Below are 25,613 nucleotides of genomic sequence, written 5' to 3'. Positions count from 1 at the left end.
AAATTAGTTATGGAAAAGGGCAAAGATGGACCAGAGACAAAGGTTCTGAATTGGGGAATGCTGATCTGAAAAGGATAAGACAGGATCTGGCCAAAGTGGACTGGGAGCAGCGACTTTCAACATTAGAATCATTCAAAAAGGAAATAGAGTAAAGGATAGGACCAAAACGTCCAGAGTACCCGAGATGTCATAGAATTGGATAAGGAGAAAAAGGAAAGCTCATGTCAAATACAGGGGGCTGAAAACAGTTGTTGTCCCAGAGGAGTACAGAAAATGCAGAGGGGTATTGAAAAAGAAATTAGGAGAGTAGAGAGGGGGCATGAAAAAACACTGGTGGGTAAAATAAAGGAGAATCCCAAGGTGTTTTATAAGTATATTAAGGGCAAGAGGGTAACCAGGGAAAGAGTAGGGCCAACTAGGGACCAAAGTGGCAACCTGTGTGTAGAGCAAAAAGATACTGGGCGGGATTCTCCACTCCCGCGTTGAAATGCCCACGCCGTCGTGAACACTGTTGAGGTTCACGACGGCGCGAAACGGCCCCGATCCTGAACGATTCAGGCCCTGACAATGGGCTAGGATCGGGGCCGCGTCATCTACACGCGCCAGGCCTTGTCGCCGCGTAAAGGTGGCGCCGTATAGATGACGTGGCAGGCGCCGCATAACTGGCGTCACCCGCGCATGCGCGGGTTGGCCGGCGCCAACCCGCGCATGCGTGGTTGCCGTCCTCTCTAAGTCCGCCCCGCAAGAAGATGGCGGACGGATCTTGCGGGGCCGCGGAAGGAAGGAGGTCCTCCTTCAGAGAGGACGACCTGACGATCGGTGGGCACCGATCGCGGGCCACCCCACATTTGAGGTACCCCCTGGTGCAGGATCCCCTCTCGCCCCCCCCCCCCCCCCCCAGCGTTCGCGCGCTGTTCCCGACGGCAGCGACCAGGTGTGGACGGTGCCGGGGGGAACCCGCCGTTTTGGCCTGGCTGCTCGGCCCTGAGAATAGCGGGGGTGCCGGAGAATCGCCATTTTGGGTGTCTCCGGCGATTCTCCGGCCTGCGGCCCGCGGAACTCAACCAGGCCGTCCCCGACGCTTGGGAGAATCGCGGGAGGGCGTCGGACTGGCGTCCCGGGGAATTTTGGCGGCCCAGGCGATTCTCCCAACCGTCGCGGGAGTGGAGAATCTCGCCCACTGTAGGTGAGGTATTAAATGAGTATTCTTCATTATGTACACTGTGGAGACGGATGATGTATGCATAGAAAGTAGGGTGGGGACTGTGATAGAATTGAACAGATCACATTGATAGGGACGAGGTGTTAGTGTTTTGGTAGGTTTAAAAGTGGCTAAATCCCCAGGCCCAGGTGAAATGTATCTCAGGCTGCTGTGGGAGGAAAGGGAGGAGATTGCATAAATTTTCAAATCCTCTCTGGCCACAGGAGAGGTGCCAGAGGACTGGAGGACAGCCAATGTGGTGCCACTATTTAAGAAGGGAAGTAGGGACAAACCAGGAAATTACCGGCCAGTGAGCATAACTTTAGTGGTCGGGAAACTACTGGAAAAGATTCTGAGGGATAGAATTGATCTCCAATTGGAGAAGCAAGGATTAAACATGGCTCTATCAAGGGGAGATCATGTCTAACAAATGTGATTGAATTCGAGGTGATGGCGTGTAGATGAGAGCAATGAAATTGATTTAATCTACATGTACTTCAGTAAAGCTTTTGACAAGGTCCCACATCGGAGACTGCTCAAGAAGGTAAGAGCCCAAGGGATCCATGGGAATTTGGCAAATTGAATCCTGATGGTTGTTTTTATGACTGGAGGCCTGTGTCCAGTGGTGAACCGCAGACATCGGTGCTGGGTATGATCCCTAAGTTCACAGATGACACGAAAATTGGTGTGTGGTAAATAGCAAAGATTACAGGGCAAGATTGGTGGCATAGTGGATAGTAAAGAAGGGTATATAAAATTGCAACAGGATATAGAGGCTGGTTTAGCATAGTGGGCTAAATAGCTGGCTTGTAATGCAGAACAATGCCAGCAGCGCGGGTTCAATTCCTATACCAGCCTCCCCAAACAAGTGCCGGAATGTGGCGACTCTGGCCTTTTCACAGTAACTTCATTGAAGCCTACTCGTGACAAGCAATTATTATATTATCTTGACCAGTTGAGTCAGTGGGCCGATGAATGGCCGGTGGAGTTTAATTTGGATAAATGTGAGGTGATGCATTTTGGGAGATCAAATGGTTTCATGGTCATCATAAATGACTTTCATTTCAGATTTTTATTGAATTCAAATTTCACCATCTGCCATGGTGGGATTCGAACCCAGGTCCCCAGAGTGTTGCCTTGGGTCTCTGGATTACTAATCCAGTGACAATAGCACAACACCACCCACTCCCCATGTTCCTTTCATCAGAGAAGCATGAAACTAGGTCAATAATCAGGGGGTCTATAATCTTCATAAAGACTGATTTATAGCTTGTGCAACAGTGCCGATTCCTGCCTCTGTATTGGTACTGGCCGTCTGTTACCGTGATTACTCTTTGGGGGGTCAATAAACTATTTGCACCAGTTTTATTTTTCCTTTTGTTATTTCTTAACTCCAGGAATAACAAAGTTATTAGTTGTCTATTTTTTTTCTTGTGTGTCGATGTATGTATGTCGGTGTGATGACCACCCCCTGGGTTTGAATGGATGAGTAAACAATACTTCTGATTTTGCCCTAAAGAGATTTGCTGCGAGTTACGTCACAAAATTGACTTCACAAACGGAAGGTTTGGGGAAACATGATACAGTCTGCTTACGGACAGAGTGAGAAAAATAACGGACAGAGTGAGAAAAATAAAGGAACTCATTGTCTCGCTCCCCTTCCGCAATACTTTCTGCAACGTCTCTTCTGATTCCAAATTCTACAGTTGCCCCCCTGTCCGCAATTCTTTCAGCAACGTCTCCTCTGATTCCAAATTCTTCTCCAGTTGCAAGATAGTCTTAACCTTTGCATCAGGCAGGCACCACAACCGTTGGACCTCCTGGTCCCTGTTGCAGAGAATAGTATCTATCCCCAACACAATGTCCTCAATCTCTTTATTTGAATGGTCTGAAGTATCATTGTCAATTTTCCCATTCTCCCTACATTGTTTGATTACATGCACTAGCAAATATAAGCTGGACTATGACAATGGCCAAGGCTCCTCCACCACCACTTCCACCGTCCCATACCTACTGGACTCTGTCACATCCTTAAGTCCCTGGACGACAGACCAAATCCAAACCTCTACCTCACCCAATGAGTCCTAATGCCCAGGTAGCTTTTCCCCTCCCCTAATGCATCACAATGTCTGAGCTGATGTTCCAGAGGTGCAGATGTGGTCTGCTCGGAGTGCCACAGGCTGAAAAAGTGGCACATCACTATCTTGTTTATAGATTTTATTGAAATTTCATGCAATTCATTCAATTGTTTTTTCAGTTTTTAAAAAATTAATTAATTTAACTAGTTTGAACCAAAATTATTGCATCACTATTGAATATAAAATATAATATAAAAGTATCGGAACATTATTGCACCAACTTCGACAGCAAAAAAAAAGATAAGTCTAACCAGCCACCAGCAACGTCACTGGATTCAGGCGTTATTTACCCGAGCTGAATGAACAATGTTGCATCATTTATTTTTAAAATCTTGTATCATTACCGTTGATCCATGCCTACATTTATGAATAACTATCTTTTAGTGTCTAAAGTTTATTATCTACACTAACGTCCATTGTGTTAAAACACTAAATAAAATTTTACAATATTACCTTAAGCTTACACAAACTACTAGTGCTAAACAGTGTTACCCTAAACTTTCACCAAATTCTCAACTACCCACTATCTATGTTTGAAAGTGGTTTAGCCCTGCCTCAGCAGATCATATAGAATCATAGAATCCCTAGTGTAGGAGGTCATTTGGCCCTTTGAGACTGCACTGACACTTTGAATGACCACACTACCTAGGCCCAATTCCTTGTCCTATTCCTGCACCCCCACCCAAAGGGGCAATTTAGCATGGCCAATCCACCTAACCTGCACATCTTTGGACCATGGGAGGAAACCGGAACATCCGGAGGGAACCAATGCAGACAGGGGGAAAAGTGCAAACTCCACACAGTTTCCAGAGGTCGGAATTGAACTTGGGACCCTGATGCTGTGAGGCAGCAGTGCTACCCACTGTGCCAAGCAGATACCAACTCCAGATGTAAATGTAATGAACTTACACAGAAATCTGGATATAAAAGTTTATTTTCTGTACTGTTCAATTCCATTAAGAATGATTTTGAGCATATTTGAAAAGCTGATACAAATGTTAATAATTCAACATGTTGATTTTTCACTGGCAAAGTACCTGCTTTTTTTGCAAGTTTTTCTGAAAAAGAAATAATCACGAACGAATCGTTGGAATTCCCTTAGGGCCATTATGTTCATTCGACGAGTAGGCCCAGGACAAGGCTCAATAGTTTTTTGACCATAAAGGGAATCAACAGGGAATAGGGCAGCAAAATGGGAGTTGAACTTGTTTCAGCTATGATCTTATTAATGGCAGAACAGGTTCAATCGTCCACATTGCCTACCCCTGTTTTTATGTTGTAAAGAGCTGCTGCTGATCATGGACATGTCCAAGGACATTAACCAAGTAACCACTCATCACAGACAGGTAGATTATAGGCTGCTTCAAAACAGAGTCCAACCCTGCCTGCCCTCTGGGAGGGGAGACACGAGCCCGGTATCCCGTTTTAACCCAGGGTCACAAAGGCCAATGAATGCTGACCAAATCAGGCCAATCCCAATGTCATTCTCAACTAATTTGTTGACACACAAATTAGTTATTATCTGCCGTACCAAATTAATTATTCTTCCTTTTCTGCTCCAATTTGGCAGGCAAACATGTTCCTCGATCATCACCTCTACCTAGTCGTCTGGTGTTATAAACCGTGACTTAATTTATCTTTGTCATGGGAAGGATCACGAGAAGTTTCCCAATCGAATTAAAACTTACATACCAGCAATATCCCCATTGACACAGTAGGCTGCTCAAAGCCGAGGCCTTTTAATTTAAAAACTGGGAACCACATAAATGTTTCAAAAAGATAGCCATTGTTAAAAAGGTTATTATACTAATTAATGAAATCCTTTGATTGCTATGGGTGCTTGAAACCAGATATAATCATCCCGGTTATGGTTTGTTGCTTGATCTTCAGCTGTTGTGAAGTTCATGGTATCACACGCCAGGTTAATAACTAGCTTCCTGCTGCGGTTTGGAACTCTGTAGTTAAGTTTGGGTCGGAACCACTGAACGCCACAGTCCCTGTGACCTTGGACAAGAAGCACAGTGTTCATCAGAGGATAGGATTTCAACTCATTGAAGATGTCTTTGACAAAGAGTGTGCGGAAAAGTTTGCGGATGCAGGAGACGGTTTTCAAGCTCTCCTCAGTGCTGCAGAAGGTGACCCGCTCCATGTTGATCTCATACATTTCCTTCGGATTGACTATACTGCCACCCAACAGAATGTGCACGCAAGGAACCAGTGTCAGCACGAACATCGCCTCCAAGTTCTGGAAAACCTCATCGAGCTCCGACAGTGCCTGCTGAAACTTCTTGCAGTTATTCTGTTTGTTCCCTCTCGGATGTGGTACCACAGGACCGTCAGCCTGGGAGAATAAAAACAGTACGTGAAATTCAGTGTAAACACCTCGAACAGAGATCAACAGAAAGCTTTGGGGGATCTTCTCCTCCCCTCACTCTAGCCCCCTCACTCTAGAACATTGCTCCAAATGTTAAGAAGGATATGGGGGGATCTTATTGAAACTTACAGGATACTGCGAGGGCTGGATTGAGTGGATGTGGAGAGGATGTTTCCACTTGTAGGAAAAACTAGAACCAGAGGACACAATCTCAAGACTAAATGGACAATCCTTTAAAACAGAGATGAGGAGGAATTTCTTCAGCCAGAGGGTGGTGAATCTGTGGAACTCTTTGCCGTGGAAGGCTGTGGTGGCCAAATCACTGAGTGTATTTAAGACAGAGATAGATATGTTCTTAATTAATAAGGGGATCAGGGGTGAGAAGGAAAGAGAATGGGGATGAGAAAATATCAGTCAAGATTGAATGGCGGAGCAGACTCGATGGGCCGAGTGGCCTAATTCTGCTCCTATGCTATGGGGGGGTGGGGGGAGAACTATCGAAGTAACTTTGGCAAGTTGCTGCAATACATACTAGAGATCACACATAATGTAGAGGTCTACAGCACAGTAAAGACCTTTCGGCCTGTAGCCTTCTAAGATGGCCACCTGCAAAGGACCATGGGAATTATGGCCAACCCAGGACTCAGGCAGATACACAGCCTATGTGTATCTAAAACACAGGTAACCAGACCTGACCGAAACCCCCGCTTGTTTACATTTTAATGGTCCATTTTCCCAGGACAATAGAACTCCAATCAAGCAACCGGTACAGCCACAGACTGATCGCCACCACGCCCCTTACTCAGAAAGCCCAACTGCCAAGGTCAATGACCACTAAGGACCCGCCCAGCTACCAAGGCACCCGCCCCTTTATTGGCCGAAATCGAAGAGAGTGATCATAGCCCTGTCCAACTATTGCGTCCAAGTTAAGGACCGCCCCAAAGAGCGCGAAATCCTAGGGGGATAAAAGAGCGCGCAGCCATGTGTTCTGTCTCTCTTGGATCCGGCCTGTGCCTAACTCAATTGCTGCAGGAACAGCCAGCCAAGTTCAAGACCAACGATCGCTACCCGCGGATGAGCCCAGCAGAGACAGTCACTTTCTTGGAACCAGCCAAGTGAAATCCAGATAAAGGCCTTATCCATTTGCACAGTGCCGGTCGGCCTGAAGTTAAGTATAGGTTATTGTAGCTGATAGGTGTAGTTTAACTCTTAGTATATATAGTGTTTGCATGTTGAGATAACTCTTGTGTATGTAAATAAACCATCTTTTGAACTAACTACCTGGTTGCGTGATCATTTGATCGATATAAGGGAAAGGCTTGTGGTTCACCGAGATAAATAAATAGATGAACATTATTGGCGGACTCTGATGGGACTCGATTAGAAGTGACTTTGTCACTCCGAGAGAACCCACAAACTTTGAATCCAATTGCGAGAAAGAGAAAGAACCACAAGTGCAAATCCCATATCGACCAAGTAACCGAATTTCGGAAGTGTGTACGAACCCGCATGCATATCTAACAGGAAGAGTAAGGTAAACTTGTTAGAATTGTGTACAACAATCGAGTGATTGTGAGCCGGAAAATAGCTTAAGCCGTACCCGCTGTTCAAATCGGCGCCTTATTCCCCTGTACCAAATTAAAAGTAGAGAAAGAGATAAGAGAAGCAATGGCCACTAAAGCAATGGAAAGATTGATTAATCCACAGGAACCCGAGCTCGCAGCGACCAACAGAGCAGAGCAATGCCCCATATGGGAGGAAGAGCTAAGGAAATACTTAAAGGGGAAAGGATGGTCCCTTTGGTCGAATTTTTGCACTAATGAGTCAGGTCCAGGAAAGATAGGACAGATTTGGTGGGAGGACCGGAGCGATGTTCACAAGAAAAATGTAGGGAAAGTCAGAAAGCCGATGGCAATAGTGTCCTGTTTGGCACAGTTGCGAGGCACAGAGGAGGTCGTGAAGACGCTCCGTAGGCAGTTAATTGAGAAGGAAGAAATGAACGAGGGAAATGGTAACGAAAACGAGAAGAGAATTGAGCAACTCCGGGAACAGTTAGCAGCCAAGGACAAGGAAATGGCCGATGTAAAACGCGCACATCAATCTTGTCTAGTTCACCTTAGTAGCTTCCAGGCCCAGTACGATAAAGCCCTAGTACGATAAAGCCTACCAAGATACACAGTCCTGGTAAGAGAGGAAACAGAACAACAGGTTGCCCAGCTAACTAGCAAATACGCAGATTTAAAAGCAGCTTTGAGAGCGCTCCACAACTCCACTAAGGAACAGAGGCAGAGTACCGTTGACCATGCTAAATGCCGACAGAAGATAGAAAAGTTACAGTCGCTACTCTCAGTACAGAATGGCCTCAGGTACACTTTCGGGCAGGATATGGATGAGGAAGATGCTCCCGATTGGCAAGGGTGGAAGCGCCCAAAAATACGTAGAAGACACGGGAAATTAAAAATCAAACCCCCCGCGCCCCAAAAGGAAAAGTACCCGCACCACCGACTGTACGGGCAGCACACACCCCCACTCACAATTCAACCCCATGAATCCGGTTACCACACAACGCAAGTCATCGGATCAGGAGGAGCCTGATATCATTTACACCACCCCACTATCCATAACCCAATTAAGAGACGCTTGCACGAAAATTATTGCATTCCAGCCCACCGCAGATTCTTTGAGGAGGTGCGCCAACAGAAAGTTATGTACCGCCTAGATGAGAGGGAGGAAGTAAAGCTAATAGTTATGAGCCTCAGCCAGTCCGCAAGGTCAGCTTTGCCAGAATCCCAAATGTAGCAGGAGGAACCCTACAGGAAATGAAAACAGCCAAATTAGATGCCATCAGGTATAACAAAGGAGGTCCAGTCGAGGGTTTAAATTACTGCAGGCAAAAGAAGGGAGAACACCCGACCGCGTTTGCTGGTCGTCTATGGGTTCATTTCACGGCAGTATATGGACAATTGAACCACGCACACCTAAATGAGGAGGACCCCACTAAATGGTCCCCCGCACCTTAGTCTCACATGCCACAGGCGCAGGTCAAAACGCTTGTGTAAACTATGACCCCGCAGACCACACACACAATGAGGTTTGGGTACTTAAACGACTTTCTAGAGCATGGGAACAAACCCTACATTGACAGACAGATCAGGGCGAGATAGAAGCAAACATGCATGGATAAACGAGGGTAGCATTCCAGAGCACAGGCACCACGAGGTTGTTACAATTGTGGCCACGTAGGACATTACGCCCGCGATTGCCGACAAAACCCCCCGAACCATCAACGATACCAACAACCAAACCTCCCACCTAGGAACACTGTTAGGCCCATGCATAATGTTAGCGCCCATTCAGCCGACTTAGCGTTTAACTCCACAGATTGATGGTGTTCGGACTCCCCAACTTGGGTCTGTGACACAGGCTGGGAAAAATCAGGCAGGCCAGTAGTTACAGGCACAGTCCGGGGACATACAGTCGATTTTCTTTGGGACACAGGAGGATCCCGCACCACTTTAAACTCCTCCACCATGTTCCAACAGGACAAATGGCCCACCACAGACACCATCACCCCAAGTGGATTCACAGGCCACATGCAACAAGATATTCACAGCTCCCGTACCCATCCAGATAGGGAACATTAGCACCAAACACCCCGTTGTTTTAGTTGACTTACCCCAAACCGCAGAACACATCTTAGGCATTGACTTTATGAACTCCCATAACCTTTTGTTTGACGCAGTAAACAAATGTGTCTGGCGAGTGGCTAAAACAGCTAGGGATCCGGCTATGCTCACAGTAGGGGATTATGAAAACAGGGTTTGCTCAGTAGGGGACTATTGGTTTAATCCGCAAACAATTAGTGCAGACCAGACGATTAGAGAGGTCCTCATAAATCGCAAAGCTTCGTCCGCACAACACAAACACGACTGTGGGACGATCCCAGGTACAGTGAACATTTCAGGTCCCGATCCAAAGCCGCAAAAGTAATACAGTTTCCCAAAGCAAGCCGAGGGTGAGATTTCTAAGGTTATTCACAGTTTGTTAGACCAAGAAGTTACTCGACCCGTAGCTTCCATAAATATTGCCCAAATTTGGTACGTAAAGAAGCCCGATGGTTCATGGCGACTAACGATCGACTACCGAGAACTTAATAAGGTAACCCCTTTAGCAGCCCCCACTGTTGCCACGAGTCCCGCGACCATGCTCAAACAGGGAGTACAGGCAAAGTATTTCACAGTGCTGGACATCAGCAATGGCTTTTGGTCCATCCCATTAGACAGGGCCTGCCATTATAAGTTCGCATTTACGTTTCAAGGGCAGCAGTACACGTGGACATGCCTCCCACAAGGATTCTATAACTCCCCCTCCATTTTCCACCGACAATTGGCCAACGGACTTTCAAAATTTTCCTGACCCAAATGCCTAATACAATATGCAGACGATCTGCTCTTGCAAACGGACACAAAAGAGGAACACGTCAAGCTCTTATCTGAATTACTAGGCCTACTGCAATCAATCGGATGCAAGATAAACCACAAAAAGGCCCAGATTTTAAAGGAAAAGGTTCTTTATTTAGACACCAGCATCACCCATGGGAAGAGAGAAATTGAGCAAAAACAGATCAAATCCATCGTTAAATTGCCCCTGCCCCAAAATGTCGCTGCACTCCGGCTATTCCTAGGTTTGGTAGGATATTGCAGAAATTACATAGATGGTTTTGCCACCAAAGCAGCCCCACTCTCAGAGCTCCTTAAAAAGAACGCCCAATGGGAATGGCTCCCGCAGCACACAGACGCCATTGACGATTTAAAACGCACCCTAGGCACAACCCCCGCTTTACAAGTTCCAGACCCAGACTTGCCCTATGCCATAGAAGTAGCAACCACCGACCGAACCCCATCAGCAGTGCTCCTGCAAGAACAACACGATCACTTAGGACCTGTAGCCTAATCCTCAAGAGTATTAGACCCCATAGAGCAAGGATTCTCAGCCTGCGAACGACACTTGCTTGCAGTCTTTTGGGCAGTACAGTACTTCGTGTACATCACAAGCCTCAACCCAGTCATGATCTTGACCGAGCACACCCCCACTCAACTATTACTAGACAGTTGATTAAAGGACGGTTCAGTCAGCCAAATCAGAGCAGCTCGCTGGACACTACTATTACAAGGCAGGGACATTACGGTAAAACGCACCAAAACCCACACATTTCTGGCCGATAATCTCCAATATGCAGGGACCCCACATGAGTGCCAGATCATAGCAGCCCAACATCAGACAGGACCCTTTATCCCAAAGTCACTACACCCACGAGCAGGCAGGAAGACACAGGATTCCCAAACCACAGGAGATACTTAAAAAATTTATGTAGACGGTTCTTCCACTCGAAAATGGAGTTAGAATTACTGGTTGTGGAATTTATGTGGAAGACGCACAGGGACGCCCATTAGAAGAGATCTCTTTAAAATTGCCCGACCATCTAGGTTCCCAAGCAGCAGAACTCGCAGCCATAGCCGATGTAATTGAGCACCCCGACTCTTTTCCAACCCCCGCAGACATACACTCAGACAGCCTGTATGTGTGCAACAGTTTAACAGAATTCCTGCCCCTGTGGGGATCTCGAGATTTTGTTTTAGCCGATGGAAAACCCCTACCCTCTGCCCCATTGTTAAAGCACATTCTCAGGACAGCCTCAGATCGTACATACGGTATCATCGCTCCTCCCCACCCGGTAATGTAAAGGCAGATGCCTTAGCTAGAGCAGGATCACGCCATGGTCACTTCTGGCAGCCACCCGAAAGCGAATCGATACACTCAGTCCAGGTTTCCCAGACCAGTATTGAGGATCTATCTCTAGCCCAAAAAGCAGACGACGCCCTCAAACAGCTTTTAGACGGCACCTTCCCAGCTCCCCCATGATAAATGGAAGGACGCACTGACTGTACAGGACAGCATAATTTTTAAAAATGGAATTCATGTGGTCCCCACCCAGGACAGAAACCAGCTCATTTACCAATTTCATGACGGACACGGACATCAGGGGATAGACAATACTATTGCCCATTTAGGACCTTTGTGTTGGTGGCCCGATTTAAAAAGTGATGTAACCCATTATGTCGAGAATTGCCTTATCTGTGCACAGAACAATCCCGAACATTACTCAAGGAAAGGACAATTAAGACACATCCGACCTGTGAATGGCTCTTGGACAAATTTGCAAATCGATTACATTGGCCCCCTTCCCCCTTGCAGAAATGGTTTCAAGTACGTGCTGGTTGTAATCACCACCTTTACTAAATGGGTAGAAGCATTTCCCTCACGGACAAACACAGCAAAGGCCACCGCTAAGATTTTGACCCAACAGATATTCACACGCTGGGGTCTCCCCCACAGCATCGAGTCAGACCAAGGCTCCCACTTAACCGGCAGACTCATGCAAAATGTTTTAACAATTTTGGGGATCAGGCAGAAATTCCATATAGCATATCACCCCCAATCCAGTGGCACTGTCGAGAGAATGAATCGAACTTTAAAAGCGACCATTAGAAAGATGGTGCCACAAAACAATACCACGTGGGGCACAGTCCTCCCATTTGCTCTCATGTTTATTTGGAACACTGTTTCCAGTTCCACAGGTTTCACTCCCCACACTCTCAAGACCGGAAGACTCATGAAGGGTATTGAATATTTCTTAGGCCTTGATCTGGCAATCCCTACAGTAACCGCCCTCACCCACGAAACAACAGTCCAACAGGTTACAGATAACATTAAAGCGGCACAACTCTGCAGCGGTCCGATTAGGCGCTAGAAAGAAGCAGAGTAAAGCCTGCTTTGACAAAACCGTCCACCCTGAAGAGTACACAGTAATGGTTTCACTGTACAATCCCAGTTCTTTCCTCTCCCCCAAATTTGCAGGGCCCTACTCCATTTCAGACAAAGTGAGCTCTTCCGTGTACAAGATAACGTACCCCAACGGTAAAACTGGTTGGTTCCACATCAACCAACTCAAAGTCTACGGATCACAATGTAGCCACTCCCACCACATCTCTCTGGCAATAGGAGACGATTACGCCTCGCCCATCGACAACCAAGTCCGACCCCTACGCCAACCCTCTCCCAGCCATGCCAGCATTTATCCCTAGTCTACGCCCACAGACCCAAACTTGTCACCGTCCACAGGTACGGACTTTAACCTTGCACTTGACTCCGACGACAGCGAGAGCCTCCCGAATTTGATTACTATCCCTGAACACTGGCGCAATCGCTCTGCCACCAGTCACCCCAGTCCCCGGAACCATGACTTAGATATCTTTGACTGCCTATATGCCCTCCCCCAGCCACTGCCACATCCACCGCCTGACCACAGTAACTTGCCCTCCACTCCCACCGCCCCTACGCCTCACAAAAAAAAAGCCCCTCTTTAGCACCACAACAACTCTTGCAGACTGGTACGGCATGGCGATTCGGACCAACCGACAGCCCACGCAGACAAGGCACAGAAACGGCAGACACGGGTCTGGCAACCAGGAGATAGAACATAGAACAATACAGCGCAGTACAGGCCCTTCGGCCCACGATGTTGCACCGAAACAAAAGCCATCTAACCTACACTATGCCATTATCATCCATATGTTTATCCAATAAACTTTTAAATGCCCTCAATGTTGGCGAGTTCACTACTGTAGCAGGTAGGGCATTCCACGGCCTCACTACTCTTTGCGTAAAGAACCTACCTCTGACCTCTGTCCTATATCTATTACCCCTCAGTTTAAAGTTATGTCCCCGCGTGGCAGCCATATCCATCCGCGGGAGAAGGCTCTCACTGTCCACCCTATCCAACCCCCGATCATTTTGTATGCCTCTATTAAGTCTCCTCTTAACCTTCTTCTCTCCAACGAAAACAACCTCAAGTCCATCAGCCTTTCCTCATAAGATTCTCCCTCCATACCAGGCAACATCCTGGTAAATCTCCTCTGCACCCGCTCCAAAGCCTCCACGTCCTTCCTATAATGCGGTGACCAGAACTGTACGCAATACTCCAAATGCGGCCGTACCAGAGTTCTGTACAGCTGCAACATGACCTCCCGACTCCGGAACTCAATCCCTCTACCAATAAAGGCCAACACGCCATAGGCCTTCTTCACAACCCTATCAACCTGGGTGGCAACTTTCAGGGATCTATGTACATGGACACCTAGATCCCTCTGCTCATCCACACTTTCAAGAACTTTACCATTAGCCAAATATTCCGCATTCCTGTTATTCCTTCCAAAGTGAATCACCTCACACTTCTCTACATTAAACTCCATTTGCCACCTCTCAGCCCAGCTCTGCAGCTTATCTATATCCCTCTGTAACCTGCTACATCCTTCCACACTATCGACAACACCACCGACTTTAGTATCGTCTGCAAATGTACTCACCCACCCTTCTGCGCCTTCCTCTAGGTCATTGATAAAAATGACAAACAGATGGTGATGATTCAGATACTGAGTCTCGTTTCGGTGATGCTTTCACAACACTGTTTGGTACAGAACTCCGAGGTGTCCAGATGATGAGAAAGAGACACCGCCTAAGTATTAAGGTATCCAAAGATCTGATGGAGCCTGCCCGCCTTTTTCCTTCTTCTACTACATGGTTTTAATTAATGTCGTCCGACACAAAATTATTCTTCTGATTCGAGGGTACGATGCCCAATGTCAGTTAAAGGCACATGTTGGTTGGGAAACAGGGGAGAAATTCTCCGGAAACGGCACGATGTCCGCCGACTGGCGCCCAAAACGGCGCAAATTAGACGGGCATCGCGCCGCCCCAAAGGTGCGGAATGCTCCGCATCATTGGGGGCCGAGCCCCAACCTTGAGGGGCTAGGTCGGTGCCGGACGAATTTCCGCCCCGGCAGCTGGCGGAAACGGCCTTTGGTGCCCCGCCAGCTGGCGCGGAAATGACATCTCCGGGCGGCGCATGCGCGGGAGCGTCAGCTGACAGCTTCCCACGCATGCGCAGTGGAGGAAGTCTCTTCTGCCTCTGCCATGGTGGAGACCGTGGCAGAGGCAGAAGGGAAAGAGTGCCCCCACGGCACAGGCCCGCCCGCGGATCGGTGGGCCCCGATCGCGGGCCAGGTCACCGTGGGGGCACCCCCCAGGGCCAGATCGCCCCGCGCCCCCCCCAGGACCCCGGAGCCCGCCCGCGCCGCCTTGTCCCGCCAGTAAGGTAGGTGGTTTAATTTACGCCGGCGGGACAGGCATATTAGCGGTGGGACTTCGGCCCACCCGGGCCGGAGAATCAAGCGGGGGGGCCCGCCAACCGGCGCGGCGCGATTCCCGCCCCTGCCGAATATCCGGTGCCGGAGACTTCGGCAACCGGCCCGGCGGGGGGTCGGAGAATTTCGCCCCAGATCATTGTTCTCCCAGTCTTTATGACAGGTTTCCACATTTCACGTCTGTAGTGGGTAAAGTCTTGGAGGGGATTATAAGAGACAAGATTTATAATCATCTAGATAGGAATAATATGATCAGGGATAGTCAGCATGGCTTTGTGAAGGGTAGGTCATGCCTCACAAACCTTATCGAGTTCTTTGAGAAGGTGACTGAACAGGTAGACGAGGGTAGAGCAGTTGATGTGGTGTATATGGATTTCAGCAAAGCGTTTGATAAGGTTCCCCACGGTAGGCTATTGCAGAAAATACGGAGGCTGGGGATTGAGGGTGATTTAGAGATGTGGATCAAAAATTGGCTAGCTGAAAGAAGACAGAGGGCGGTGGTTGATGGGAAATGTTCTGAATGGAGTTCTGTCACAAGTGGAGTACCACAAGGATCTGTTCTGGGGCCGTTGCCGTTTGTCATTTTTATCAATGACCTAGAGGAAGGCGCAGAAGGGTGGGTGAGTAAATTTGCAGACGATACTAAAGTCGGTGGTGTTGTCGATAGTGTGGAAGGAAGTAGCAGGTTACAGAGGGATATAGATAAGCTGCAGTGCTGGGCTGAGAGGTGGCAAATGGAGTTTAATGTAGAGAAGTGTGAGGTGATTCACTTTGGAAGGAAAAACAGGAACGTGGAATATTTGGCTAATGGAAAAGTTCTTGAAAGTGTGGATGAGCAGAGGGATCTAGGTGTCCATGTACATAGATCCCTGAAAGTTGCCACCCAGGTTGATAGGGTGGTGAAGAAGGCCTATGGCGTGTTGGCCTTTATTGGTAGAGGGATTGAGTTCCGGAGTCAGGAGGTCATGTTGCAGCTGTACAGAACTCTGGTACGGCCGCATTTGGAGTATTGCGTACAGTTCTGGTCACCGCATTATAGGAAGGACGTGGAGGCTTTGGAACGGGTGCAGAGGAGATTTACCAGGATGTTGCCTGGTATGGAGGGAAAATCTTATGAGGAAAGGCTGATGGACTTGAGGTTGTTTTCGTTAGAGAGAAGAAGGTTAAGAGGAGACTTAATAGAGGCATACAAAATGATCAGAGGGTTAGATAGGGTGGACAGTGAGAGCCTTCTCCCACGGATGGAAATGGCTAGCACGAGGGGACATAGCCTTAAACTGAGGGGTAATAGATATAGGACAGAGGTCAGGGGTAGGTTCTTTACGCAAAGAGTAGTGAGGCCGTGGAATGCCCTACCTGCTACAGTAGTGAACTCGCCAACATTGAGGGCATTTAAAAGTTTATTGGATAAACATATGGATGGTAATGGTATAGTGTAGGTTAGATGGCTTTTGTTTCGGTGCAACATCGTGGGCCGAAGGGCCTGTACTGCGCTGTATTGTTCTATGTTCTATGTTCTATGACTACAAACTCTTCCCATTCATCCAGGTCACCCAGGTAGGGAATTAAGGCACTGATCCCCGCCCTACCCGAGGACCCCAAATGCATCCGGTCAGTTAAGCTTGGGTAGTGGTGTAACGGCACTAGCCCCCGCCCTACCTGGGGATTCCACCCATTCTTCTCCCATAGCGGCCCACACGCACTTCATGTTCCCTTCACTCCATGCGCTCTGGAATGGTTCTCTATACTCTGCATTGCCTTTGGCAGGCCTTAATTTCACCTTCTCTACTCTCTCTCTTTGGTTGTGGTATAAACAATATATTTTGCCACGTTCCGTACGCTCACCCCTTCTTTCCTTTACCTCCTGTGACGCCCTGATCGTTCCCCACATGCTATTTATACGTACGACACAATTGGTTGCTGATCACTGCTGCTATACACGCTGCTACACGCAAACTACCTCAGAGCCCTGGGATGAAAATCTATAAAACTGGCCGCCCTGAAATTCGGCTGGTTAAGATGAGCCTCAACTATCACTGGTTGCAAGTAAAGAAAAGACTGGTCGAAGAAATGAGGGAGTCACACATGGTGACAATCATAACAGGTAATTGGAGTAAGGAGAGAAAGGCTAATAAAACAAGATATTAACCAAAGGTAATAACAGATACTATGCTTGCATCCACAGGATTACACGGAAAACAAAACACAGGATGAAACAAGGACTGCTGACATACGTTTGGATCATCGTTGGACTTCTGCAACTACGCGCGCAACGGACTGCTTTAACAAACCCCACACCAGCCCCGAACACTACCACACAGCAGGCCACCACTAGCCCGGACACTACACCACACGTAAAGAAAGACATCGAAACCCCCACCTGGTGCGAAAACATTGCCAAATGGAACCGCCTTTCATACATAGTAATTGCAATAATCTGCAGTGTCATTCAGACACTCCAACTCAGTAAATGGCGAGCAAAAGCCTCCCGCTCCCCGATATATACAGTCCAAGCCCCCTTCTTTGGGCTGCTAAAAATAAACCATGTACCTCTTTAACTTTATTAGAATTAAGTAGAAATGTGATGCTGCTGTTTTAAATTTTGTACTGTATATATGTTCTTTGATATTCACCAGCAGCATGAGAATAGCTTAGAGAGCGTTAGCTAGAGATCAACTGTGCGGATGAATTAAATGTTTTCTAGTGACCTAAATTATAGTAACCGTTAGAGATGAATTAATTTATGAATGTATTAATTGAATATTAGGTAAATGTCCCAAACTATAAGATAGAGTCGAGTAGAACCTTGCCTTGACCAAGGGTGACCGGTCCACCAAGGATTAACACGGATCGATAATGTGATCCACCACGCTTCGCCTTCAGGATCAAAAGGACGGAACGTAGCCATTTAAGATGGCCACCTGCAAAGGACCATGGGAATTATGGCCAACCAAGGAATCAGACAGAAACACAGCCTATGTGTATCTAAAACACAGTTAACCAGACCTGACCGAAATCCCCGCTCGTTTACATTTTAATGGCCCATTTTCCCAGGACAATAGAACTCCAATCAAACAACCGGTACAGTCACAGACTGATCGCCGCCACTCCCCTTGCTCAGAAAGCACAACTGCCAAGGTCAATGACCACTAAGGACCCGCCCAGCTACCAAGGCACCCGCCCCTTTATTGGCCGAAATCGAAGAGAGTGATCAGAGCCCTGTCCAACTATTGGGTCCAAGGTTAAGGACCGCCCCAAAGAGCGCAAAATCCCAGGGGGATAAAAGAGCGCGCAGCCATGTGTTCTGTCGCTCTTGGATCCGGCCTGTGCCTACCCAATTGCAGCATGAACAGCCAGCCAAGTTCAAGACCAACGATCGCTACTTTATGGATGAGCCCAGCAGAGACAGAGCCACTTTCTTTGAACCAGTCAAGTGAAATCCAGATAAAGCCTTTATCCATTTGCACAGTGCCGGTCGCCCTGAAGTTAAGCATAGGTTATTGTAGCTGATGGGTGTAGTTTAACTCGTAGTAGATATTGTGTTTGCATGTTAAGATAACTTGTGTGACTTCCGGTGACGGCGGGCGGGAGGCAGCCGTGCGTTGGGAGGGCTCCCGTTCGGGAACGGCATTGTCGGGGGTCAACGTCCGGTCCTTGGGCCAGCGAAGGCAGTAAACATCGGGAGACAGCACAGAGGTGAAGAATGTCGAAGACCAGCAAAAAAGCGGCTGAAAGTCCGTTGGGGAGTGGAAAGGTCACCGCGGGGTCAGTAAAGAAAATGGAGGCTGGAGCACCAGGGGAGGCCGCAGTGCTTACGGCTGAAGGAATAACTAAGGTGATGGCTGCAGAATTTGAAAAGCAGTTTGCAAAATGCATGGAGACGGTGAGGAAGGAGATGAGGGAGGTTTTGAGTGCGCTGGTGGAGGAGGCGATTTCCCCAGTGATGACGGCGGTGGTGAGCGCAGTGGCGGAGGTGCGAGGGCAAGGGGAGGAGCTGAAGGAAGTGGCGGAGACGTTATTGCAGCACGGTGATCAACTTACCTCGATGGGGAAGGAGATGCGGAAGGTGATGGGAGATTAACAAGGATCTGCGAGGAAAAATGGACGACCTGGAAAACAGATCCAGGCGACAGAATTTGAGGATTGTGGGGTTGCCCGAAGGAGTTGAAGGACCGAAGCCGACTGAGTATTTTGCCGCGATGCTGGCAAAACTATTGGGGGAGGATCCCTCCCGATATGAACTGGATCGGGCTCATCGGTCGCGGAGGCCTGTACCAAAGGCGAGTGAGCCGCCAAGGGCAGTGACTCTGTGCTTCCGTAGGTACAGTGTGAAGGAGAAGGTCCTGAGCTGGGCCAAGCAGAAGCGGGTGGTGCAGTGGGCTGGAGCTGGTATACGTGTATACCAGGATTTTACGGTGGAGCTGGCGAGGACCGGGTGAAGAGAGCACTGCACATTAGCAAGGTGCAGTGCGGCATTGTATATCCAGCGAAGCTGAGGGTGACTTATAAGCTCAGGTACTTTTATTTTGGAACGGCGGAAGCAGCGGAGGATTTTGCGAAGGCAGAAGGACTGTGGCAGAACTGACAAATTAAGAAATGGCCATGCGTCGATGTAACCTCATGACTGTATTTTCTTCTTTTTTGTTTCACTGCGCACGGGTGTAGGGGCTAAAGGAGCCAATGTTGTATATATTTGGACAAGGGAAGTGATGGGACTTTCACTCGAAAGGAGGGCTCTTTGGGGTGTAGGTAGATATGCGGGGTTTGCTAAAAGGGGATCTCTGGGGACTTCCGGGTGCGGCGATGACCAGCTAAGTCGCACGTTTCGGCAGCTCCCGGTGGAACGGACTTTTGGGCTCTTAATAGGAGCCCCAACGGCAATTTTAACGGCTAAAAACACTGTGCGGTAAACCAGAAGAGAATCCCCCCTGGACACGGATGGAAAAAGGAGAGGAAAGTGGCCGGATTGCGGTGGATCCTCTAGAGCAGCGGCCAGGAAGGCAAGCAAAAACCAAGCTGGCGTCGGAAGGAGGCAGTTTAATATGGGGCCCTGAACAACAAGAGTTCCTGCGGCGTTGCGTGGAAGAACTTAAAAAGGAGATGAAGAAGGAGCTGTTGGCCCCGATATTACAGGCAATTGAGGGGCTAAAGGAGGAGCAAAAGACCCAGGAACAGGAGCTTCGGGTCGTGAAGGCAAAGGCTGCTGAGAATGAGGACGACATACAGGGCCTGGTGGTGAAAACAGAGATGCACGAGGCACAACACAAAAGGTGTGTGGAAAGGCTGGAGGTGCTGGAGAATAATGCGAGGAGGAAGAATTTAAGGATTCTTGGTCTTCCCGAAGGTGCAGAAGGGGCGGACGTTGGGGCATATGTGAGCACGATGCTGCACTCGTTAATGGGATCGGAGGCCCCGACGGGTCCGCTGGAGGTGGAGGGAGCCTATCGAGTTATGGCGCGAAGACCGAGGGCTGGAGAAATTCCTCGAGCCATAGTGGTGAGATTTCTCCGATATAAGGACAGAGAGATGGCCCTCAGATGGGCAAAGAAAACTCGGAGCAGTAGGTGGGAGAACGCGGTGATCCGCGTATATCAAGACTGGAGTGCGGAGGTGGCGAGAAGGAGGGCAAGCTTTAATCGGGCCAAGGCGGTGCTGCACAAAAGGAAGGTTAAATTTGGAATGCTGCAGCCGGCAAGACTGTGGGTCACACATCAAGGGAAACACCACTACTTTGAAACGGCAGAAGAGGCGTGGACATTTATTGTCGAGGAGAAACTGGAATAAGCGGGCTAGAAAAATAACGTTTGGGATAAAGTGGTGAGGTGAATATGTGGGGTGAAGGGGGGGAAAAGGGGGAAGAGATGACTTCCCAAGTTGTTAATCCTGCGACCCAGTAACTTTTCTCTCTTCCCCATGTCGTGGGGGAGGGAGGATGAGGAGCTGGGGGCACCGGCCATTGGGGGCGGGGCCAAATGGGAAGCGCGGGCTTTGTTCCCGTGCTATGGTAATCATGGCGGGAACAGGGAAGCAGGAAGGAGGGGGCCTTGCACAGTGTGAGCCGAGGTCACGGGGGGGAAACCGAGATCGGCCAGAGTTTGCTGACTTCTGGGAGCAACATGGGGGGTGCAATTACGCTAGTGAGGGATCTAGCGGGGGGGGGGGGGTTAACTGGGTTGCTGCTGCTGGGGAGAAGGGGGAGCTGGTATGGGGTGGGGTGGTCGGGGCGGGAGGGCGCCATTGGGGGGAGATACGGCTACGTGGGAACCGGGTGAGGAGCTGGATTGAAAAAGGAAATGGCTAGTCGACAAGGGGGAGGGTAAAGAGCCCCCCAACCCGGCTGATCACGTGGAACGTGAGAGGGCTGAACGGGCCGATTAAGAGGGCACGGGTACTCGCACACCTAAAGAAACTTAAGGCAGATGTGGTTATGCTCCAGGAGACGCATCTGAAACTGATAGACCAGGTCAGACTACGCAAAGGATGGGTGGGGCAGGTGTTTCATTCGGGGCTAGACGCAAAAAACAGGGGGGTGGCTATACTAGTGGGGAAGCGGGTAATGTTTGAGGCAAAGACCATAGTGGCGGATAGTGGGGGCAGATACGTGATGGTGAGTGGCAAATTGCAAAGGGAGGCGGTGGTCTTAGTGAACGTATAAGCCCCGAACTGGGATGATGCCAACTTTATGAGGCGTATGTTAGGACGTATCCCGGACCTAGAGGTGGGGAAGTTGGTAATGGGTGGAGATTTTAATACGGTGCTGGACCCAGGGCTGGACAGATCGAGGTCCAGGACCGGAAGGAGGCCGGCTGCAGCTAGGGTGCTTAAGGACTTTATGGAGCAGATGGGAGGAGTAGACCCCTGGAGATTTAGTAGACCTAGGAGCAAGGAGTTTTCGTTTTTCTCCTATGTCCACAAAGTTTATTTGACGAATAGACTTTTTTGTTTTGGGAAGGGCACTGATCCCGAAGGTGACGGGGACGGAGTACACGGCTATAGCTATTTCGGATCACGCTCCACATTCAGTGGACCTGGAGATAGGGGAGGAAAAACAACAGCATCCACCCTGGAGAATGGACATGGGATTATTGGCAGATGAGGGGGTGTGTTTAAGGGTGAGGGGGTGTATTGAAAGGTACTAGGAACTTAATGATAATGGGGAGGTTCAGGTGGGAGTGGTCTGGGAGGCGCTGAAGGCAGTGGTTAGAGGGGAGCTGATATCTATTAGGGCACATAAAGGAAAGCAGGAGGGTAGGGAAAGGGAGCGGTTGTTGAAAGAACTTCTGAGGGTGGACAGACAATATGCGGAGGCACCGGAGGAGGGACTGTACAGGGAAAGGCAAAGGCTACATGTAGAATTTGATTTGTTGACTACGGGTAATGCAGAGGCACAATGGAGGGAGGCACAATGGAGGAAGGCACAGGGTGTACAGTACGAATACGGGGAGAAGGCGAGCAGGTTGCTGGCCCACCAACTGAGGAAAAGGGGAGCAGCGAGGGAGATAGGGGGGTGAGAGATGAGGAGGGAGAAATGGAGCGGGGAGCGGAGAGAGTGAATGGAGTGTTCAAGGCATTTTACGAAAGATTATATGAAGCTCAGCCCCCGGATGGGAAGGAGAGAGTGATGTGCTTTCTGGATCAGCTGGAATTTCCTAAGGTGGAGGAGCAGGAGAGGGTGGGACTGGGAGCACAGATTGAGACGGAGGAAGTAGTGAAAGGGATTGGGAGCATGCAGGCGGGGAAGGCCCCGGGACCAGACGGATTCCCAGTTGAATTCTATAGGAAATATATGGACTTGCTCGCCCCGCTACTGATGAGAACCTTCAATGAGGCGAGGGAAAGGGGGCAGCTGCCCCCGACTACGTCAGAGGCAACGATATCGCTCCTCCTAAAGAAGAAAAAAGACCCGCTGCAATGCGGGTCCTATAGGCCCATTTCCCTCCTGAATGTGGACGCTAAGATTCTGGCCAAGGTAATGGCAACGAGGATAGAGGAGTGTGTCCCGGGGGTGGTTCATGAGGACCAAACTGGGTTTGTGAAGGGGAGACAGCTGAATACAAATATACGGAGGCTGCTAGGGGTAATGATGATGGCCCCACCAGAGGGGGAAGCGGAGATAGTGGTGGCGATGGATGCCGAGAAAGCATTTGATAGAGTGGAGTGGGATTATTTGTGGGAGGTGCTGAGGAGATTTGGCTTTGGAGAAGGGTATATCAGATGGGTACAGTTGCTGTATAGGGCCCCGATGGCGAGCGTGGTCACGAATGGACGGGGGTCTGATTATTTTCGGCTCCATAGAGGGACGAGGCAGGGATGTCCTCTGTCCCCGTTATTGTTTGCACTGGCGATAGAACCCCTGGCGATAGCATGGAGGGGTTCCAGGAAGTGGAGGGGAGTACTCAGGGGAGGAGAAGAACACCGGGTATCTTTGTATGCGGATGATTTGTTGTTATATGTAGCGGACCCGGCGGAGGGGATGCCAGAGATAATGCGGATACTTGGGGAGTTTGGGGATTTTTCAGGGTATAAACTGAACATGGGGAAAGGTGAGCTGTTTGTGGTGCATCCAGGGGAGCAGAGCAGAGAAATAGAGGATTTACCGTTGAGGAAGGTAACAAGGGACTTCCGGTACTTGGGGATCCAGATAGCCAAGAATTGGGGTACATTACATAGGTTTAATTTAACGTGGTTGGTGGAACAGATGGAGGACTTCTTTAAGAGATGGGACATGGTGTCCCTGTCACTGGCAGGTAGGGTGCAGGCGGTTAAAATGGTGGACAACAGCAGCAACCCGGGGGGAGGAATCGGACGGACTCTCAGGGATGTTATTGTATATGTATAGGCATTTGTTATAGGTAATTGTATATTGGACTGTTGGATTGTATCTTTGGAGAGTATTTATTTTTGACAAGGCAGTTGCCATTTAGTTTTGTTTTTGTTCCTGTTTATATATTATTTATTTATTTGTTTAAAACTGGCCACTGTTATTTATATTGCTTTATTGTTGTGTAAAAGAAACACTACGTATTGTTATGTTTGGCCAAAAAATCTTGAATAAAATATATTTTTTTAAAAAGGGGATCTCTGGGCTTTCCTGGGGCCGGGCAAGTGGGAAAGGGACCCCGGTGGGGGCCTCCACGCTGGCCGGTTTAAGCCAGCCAGTGAACGGGAGTGAGGTGGGGGGAGGGGCTGCGGCCATCGGAGCCTGGCAGAACAGGGTCCGAGTGGTCTAGCCGGGGTGGAAAGTTGGGGGGAAGGAACACCGAGGTTGGGAGGAGGAGCTTTACAAGAGGCGGTGGACGGGAGGAGCTGGAGACTTGGGGGGGGGGGTGTACAATTCTTGGGTATCACGTACGATACTCTTTCAGAGGCTGGATGGCGTTGAGTGTAGGTGGGGGGGGGGGGGGGGGGGTGGACTCTATAGGTTAATGGTGACCATGGGCGGTCCCAGACTCCTTTTTCTTTTTCTCTTTTTTTTTGTTTCCACCGTGGGAGGGTTTGGTTTATTGGATGCATTGACAGGTGGGCCGTTGTTTGGGGGGGTGGGAGGATGGGATCATTGGTATTGTTAATGGGATTGATTTTGTATTTGTTACCGTTTACTGTTTGTGGGTGGGGTGTAAATGTTTGAAGGAAAATGTGAAAATGTAGAATAAATTTTTTTTAAAAAGATAACTTGTGTATGTAAATAAACCATCTTTTGAACTAACTAACTGGTTGTGTGGTCATTTGATCGATATAAGGGAAAGGCTTGTGGTTCCCCGAGATAAATAAAGAGCAACAGGCCCGTCCTGTCTGTACTAGTCAAGAACAACAACCAATTCTAGTCCCATTTTCGAGCACTTGGCGCCTCAATACATTCAAATCTGCAGGGAAATTTGGGACTAGCCTCATTAAACAAATATTAGGGGGCTTTCTCGGTGTCCCAGTGTTGGCTGGCAGCAGACTCTTCTGGTCCCTCCATAGTCAATGCGATTTCCCATTGAATCCTACCACCACCACTGGGAAATCCACTGCAAGCCAGGGGTTCACCTTCATCCAACTGGAAAATCCACCCCCACCGAATCATTAATTGTGGAAATCTAAAAGGATCTTTAAAACAGGTTTTGAAATCTTTCAATAGTAATTTGTAAATAGTGAGCTGCTCAAGATAGATCAGACGGTCCAGGAGGTTTAAAAATACCTTTTCAGAAATGCGGAATATAGGCATTTGTCCTCACTGCACCCATTTTCTGGAAGCAAACAAGGTCTAGTTTTTTAATGCCATGCCCCACGCCCCAAGGGTGGCTGGAAGATACGGAGATGCTAATGTGCTTCATATGCTAATGAGGGCAGCACAGTAGCAGAAGTGGCTGGCACTGTGGCTTCACACGCCAGGGTCCCAGGTTCGATTTCCCACTGGGTCACTGTCTGTGAGGAGGCTGCACGTTCTCCCCGTGTCTGTGTAGGTTTCCTCCGGGTGCTCCTGTTTCCTCCCACAGTCCAAAGACGTGCGGGTTAGGTGGATTGGCCATGCTAAATTGCCCTCAGTGTCTAAAAAGGTTAGGAGGGGTTATTGGGTTACGGGGATAGGGTGGAGGTGAGGGCTTAAGTGGGTCGGTGCAGACTCGATGGGCCGAATGGCCTCCTTCTGCACTGTA

The 25,613-nt window shown here is 48.8% G+C and overlaps 1 protein-coding gene across 1 annotated transcript in view; it reads right to left on the bottom strand.

Moving 5' to 3' along the window:
* Positions 1–4,255: 4,255 nt before the first annotated feature.
* The window catches only part of LOC140411189 (MAD2L1-binding protein-like), a 50,531-nt gene continuing 29,173 nt past the window's right edge, over positions 4,256–25,613 (bottom strand). Inside the window, 1 exon segment of the mRNA XM_072500278.1 lies at positions 4,256–5,680. Within this exon segment, the coding sequence (XP_072356379.1) occupies positions 5,150–5,680 (531 nt within the window). The 3' untranslated portion in view covers positions 4,256–5,149.

This window comes from Scyliorhinus torazame, chromosome 4 (genome assembly GCF_047496885.1).
Source record: "Scyliorhinus torazame isolate Kashiwa2021f chromosome 4, sScyTor2.1, whole genome shotgun sequence".
NCBI classification, from domain to species: Eukaryota; Metazoa; Chordata; class Chondrichthyes; order Carcharhiniformes; family Scyliorhinidae; genus Scyliorhinus; species Scyliorhinus torazame.
The sequence above is the reverse complement of the archived record's forward strand: the minus strand, read 5'-3'. Positions and strand labels throughout refer to the sequence as shown.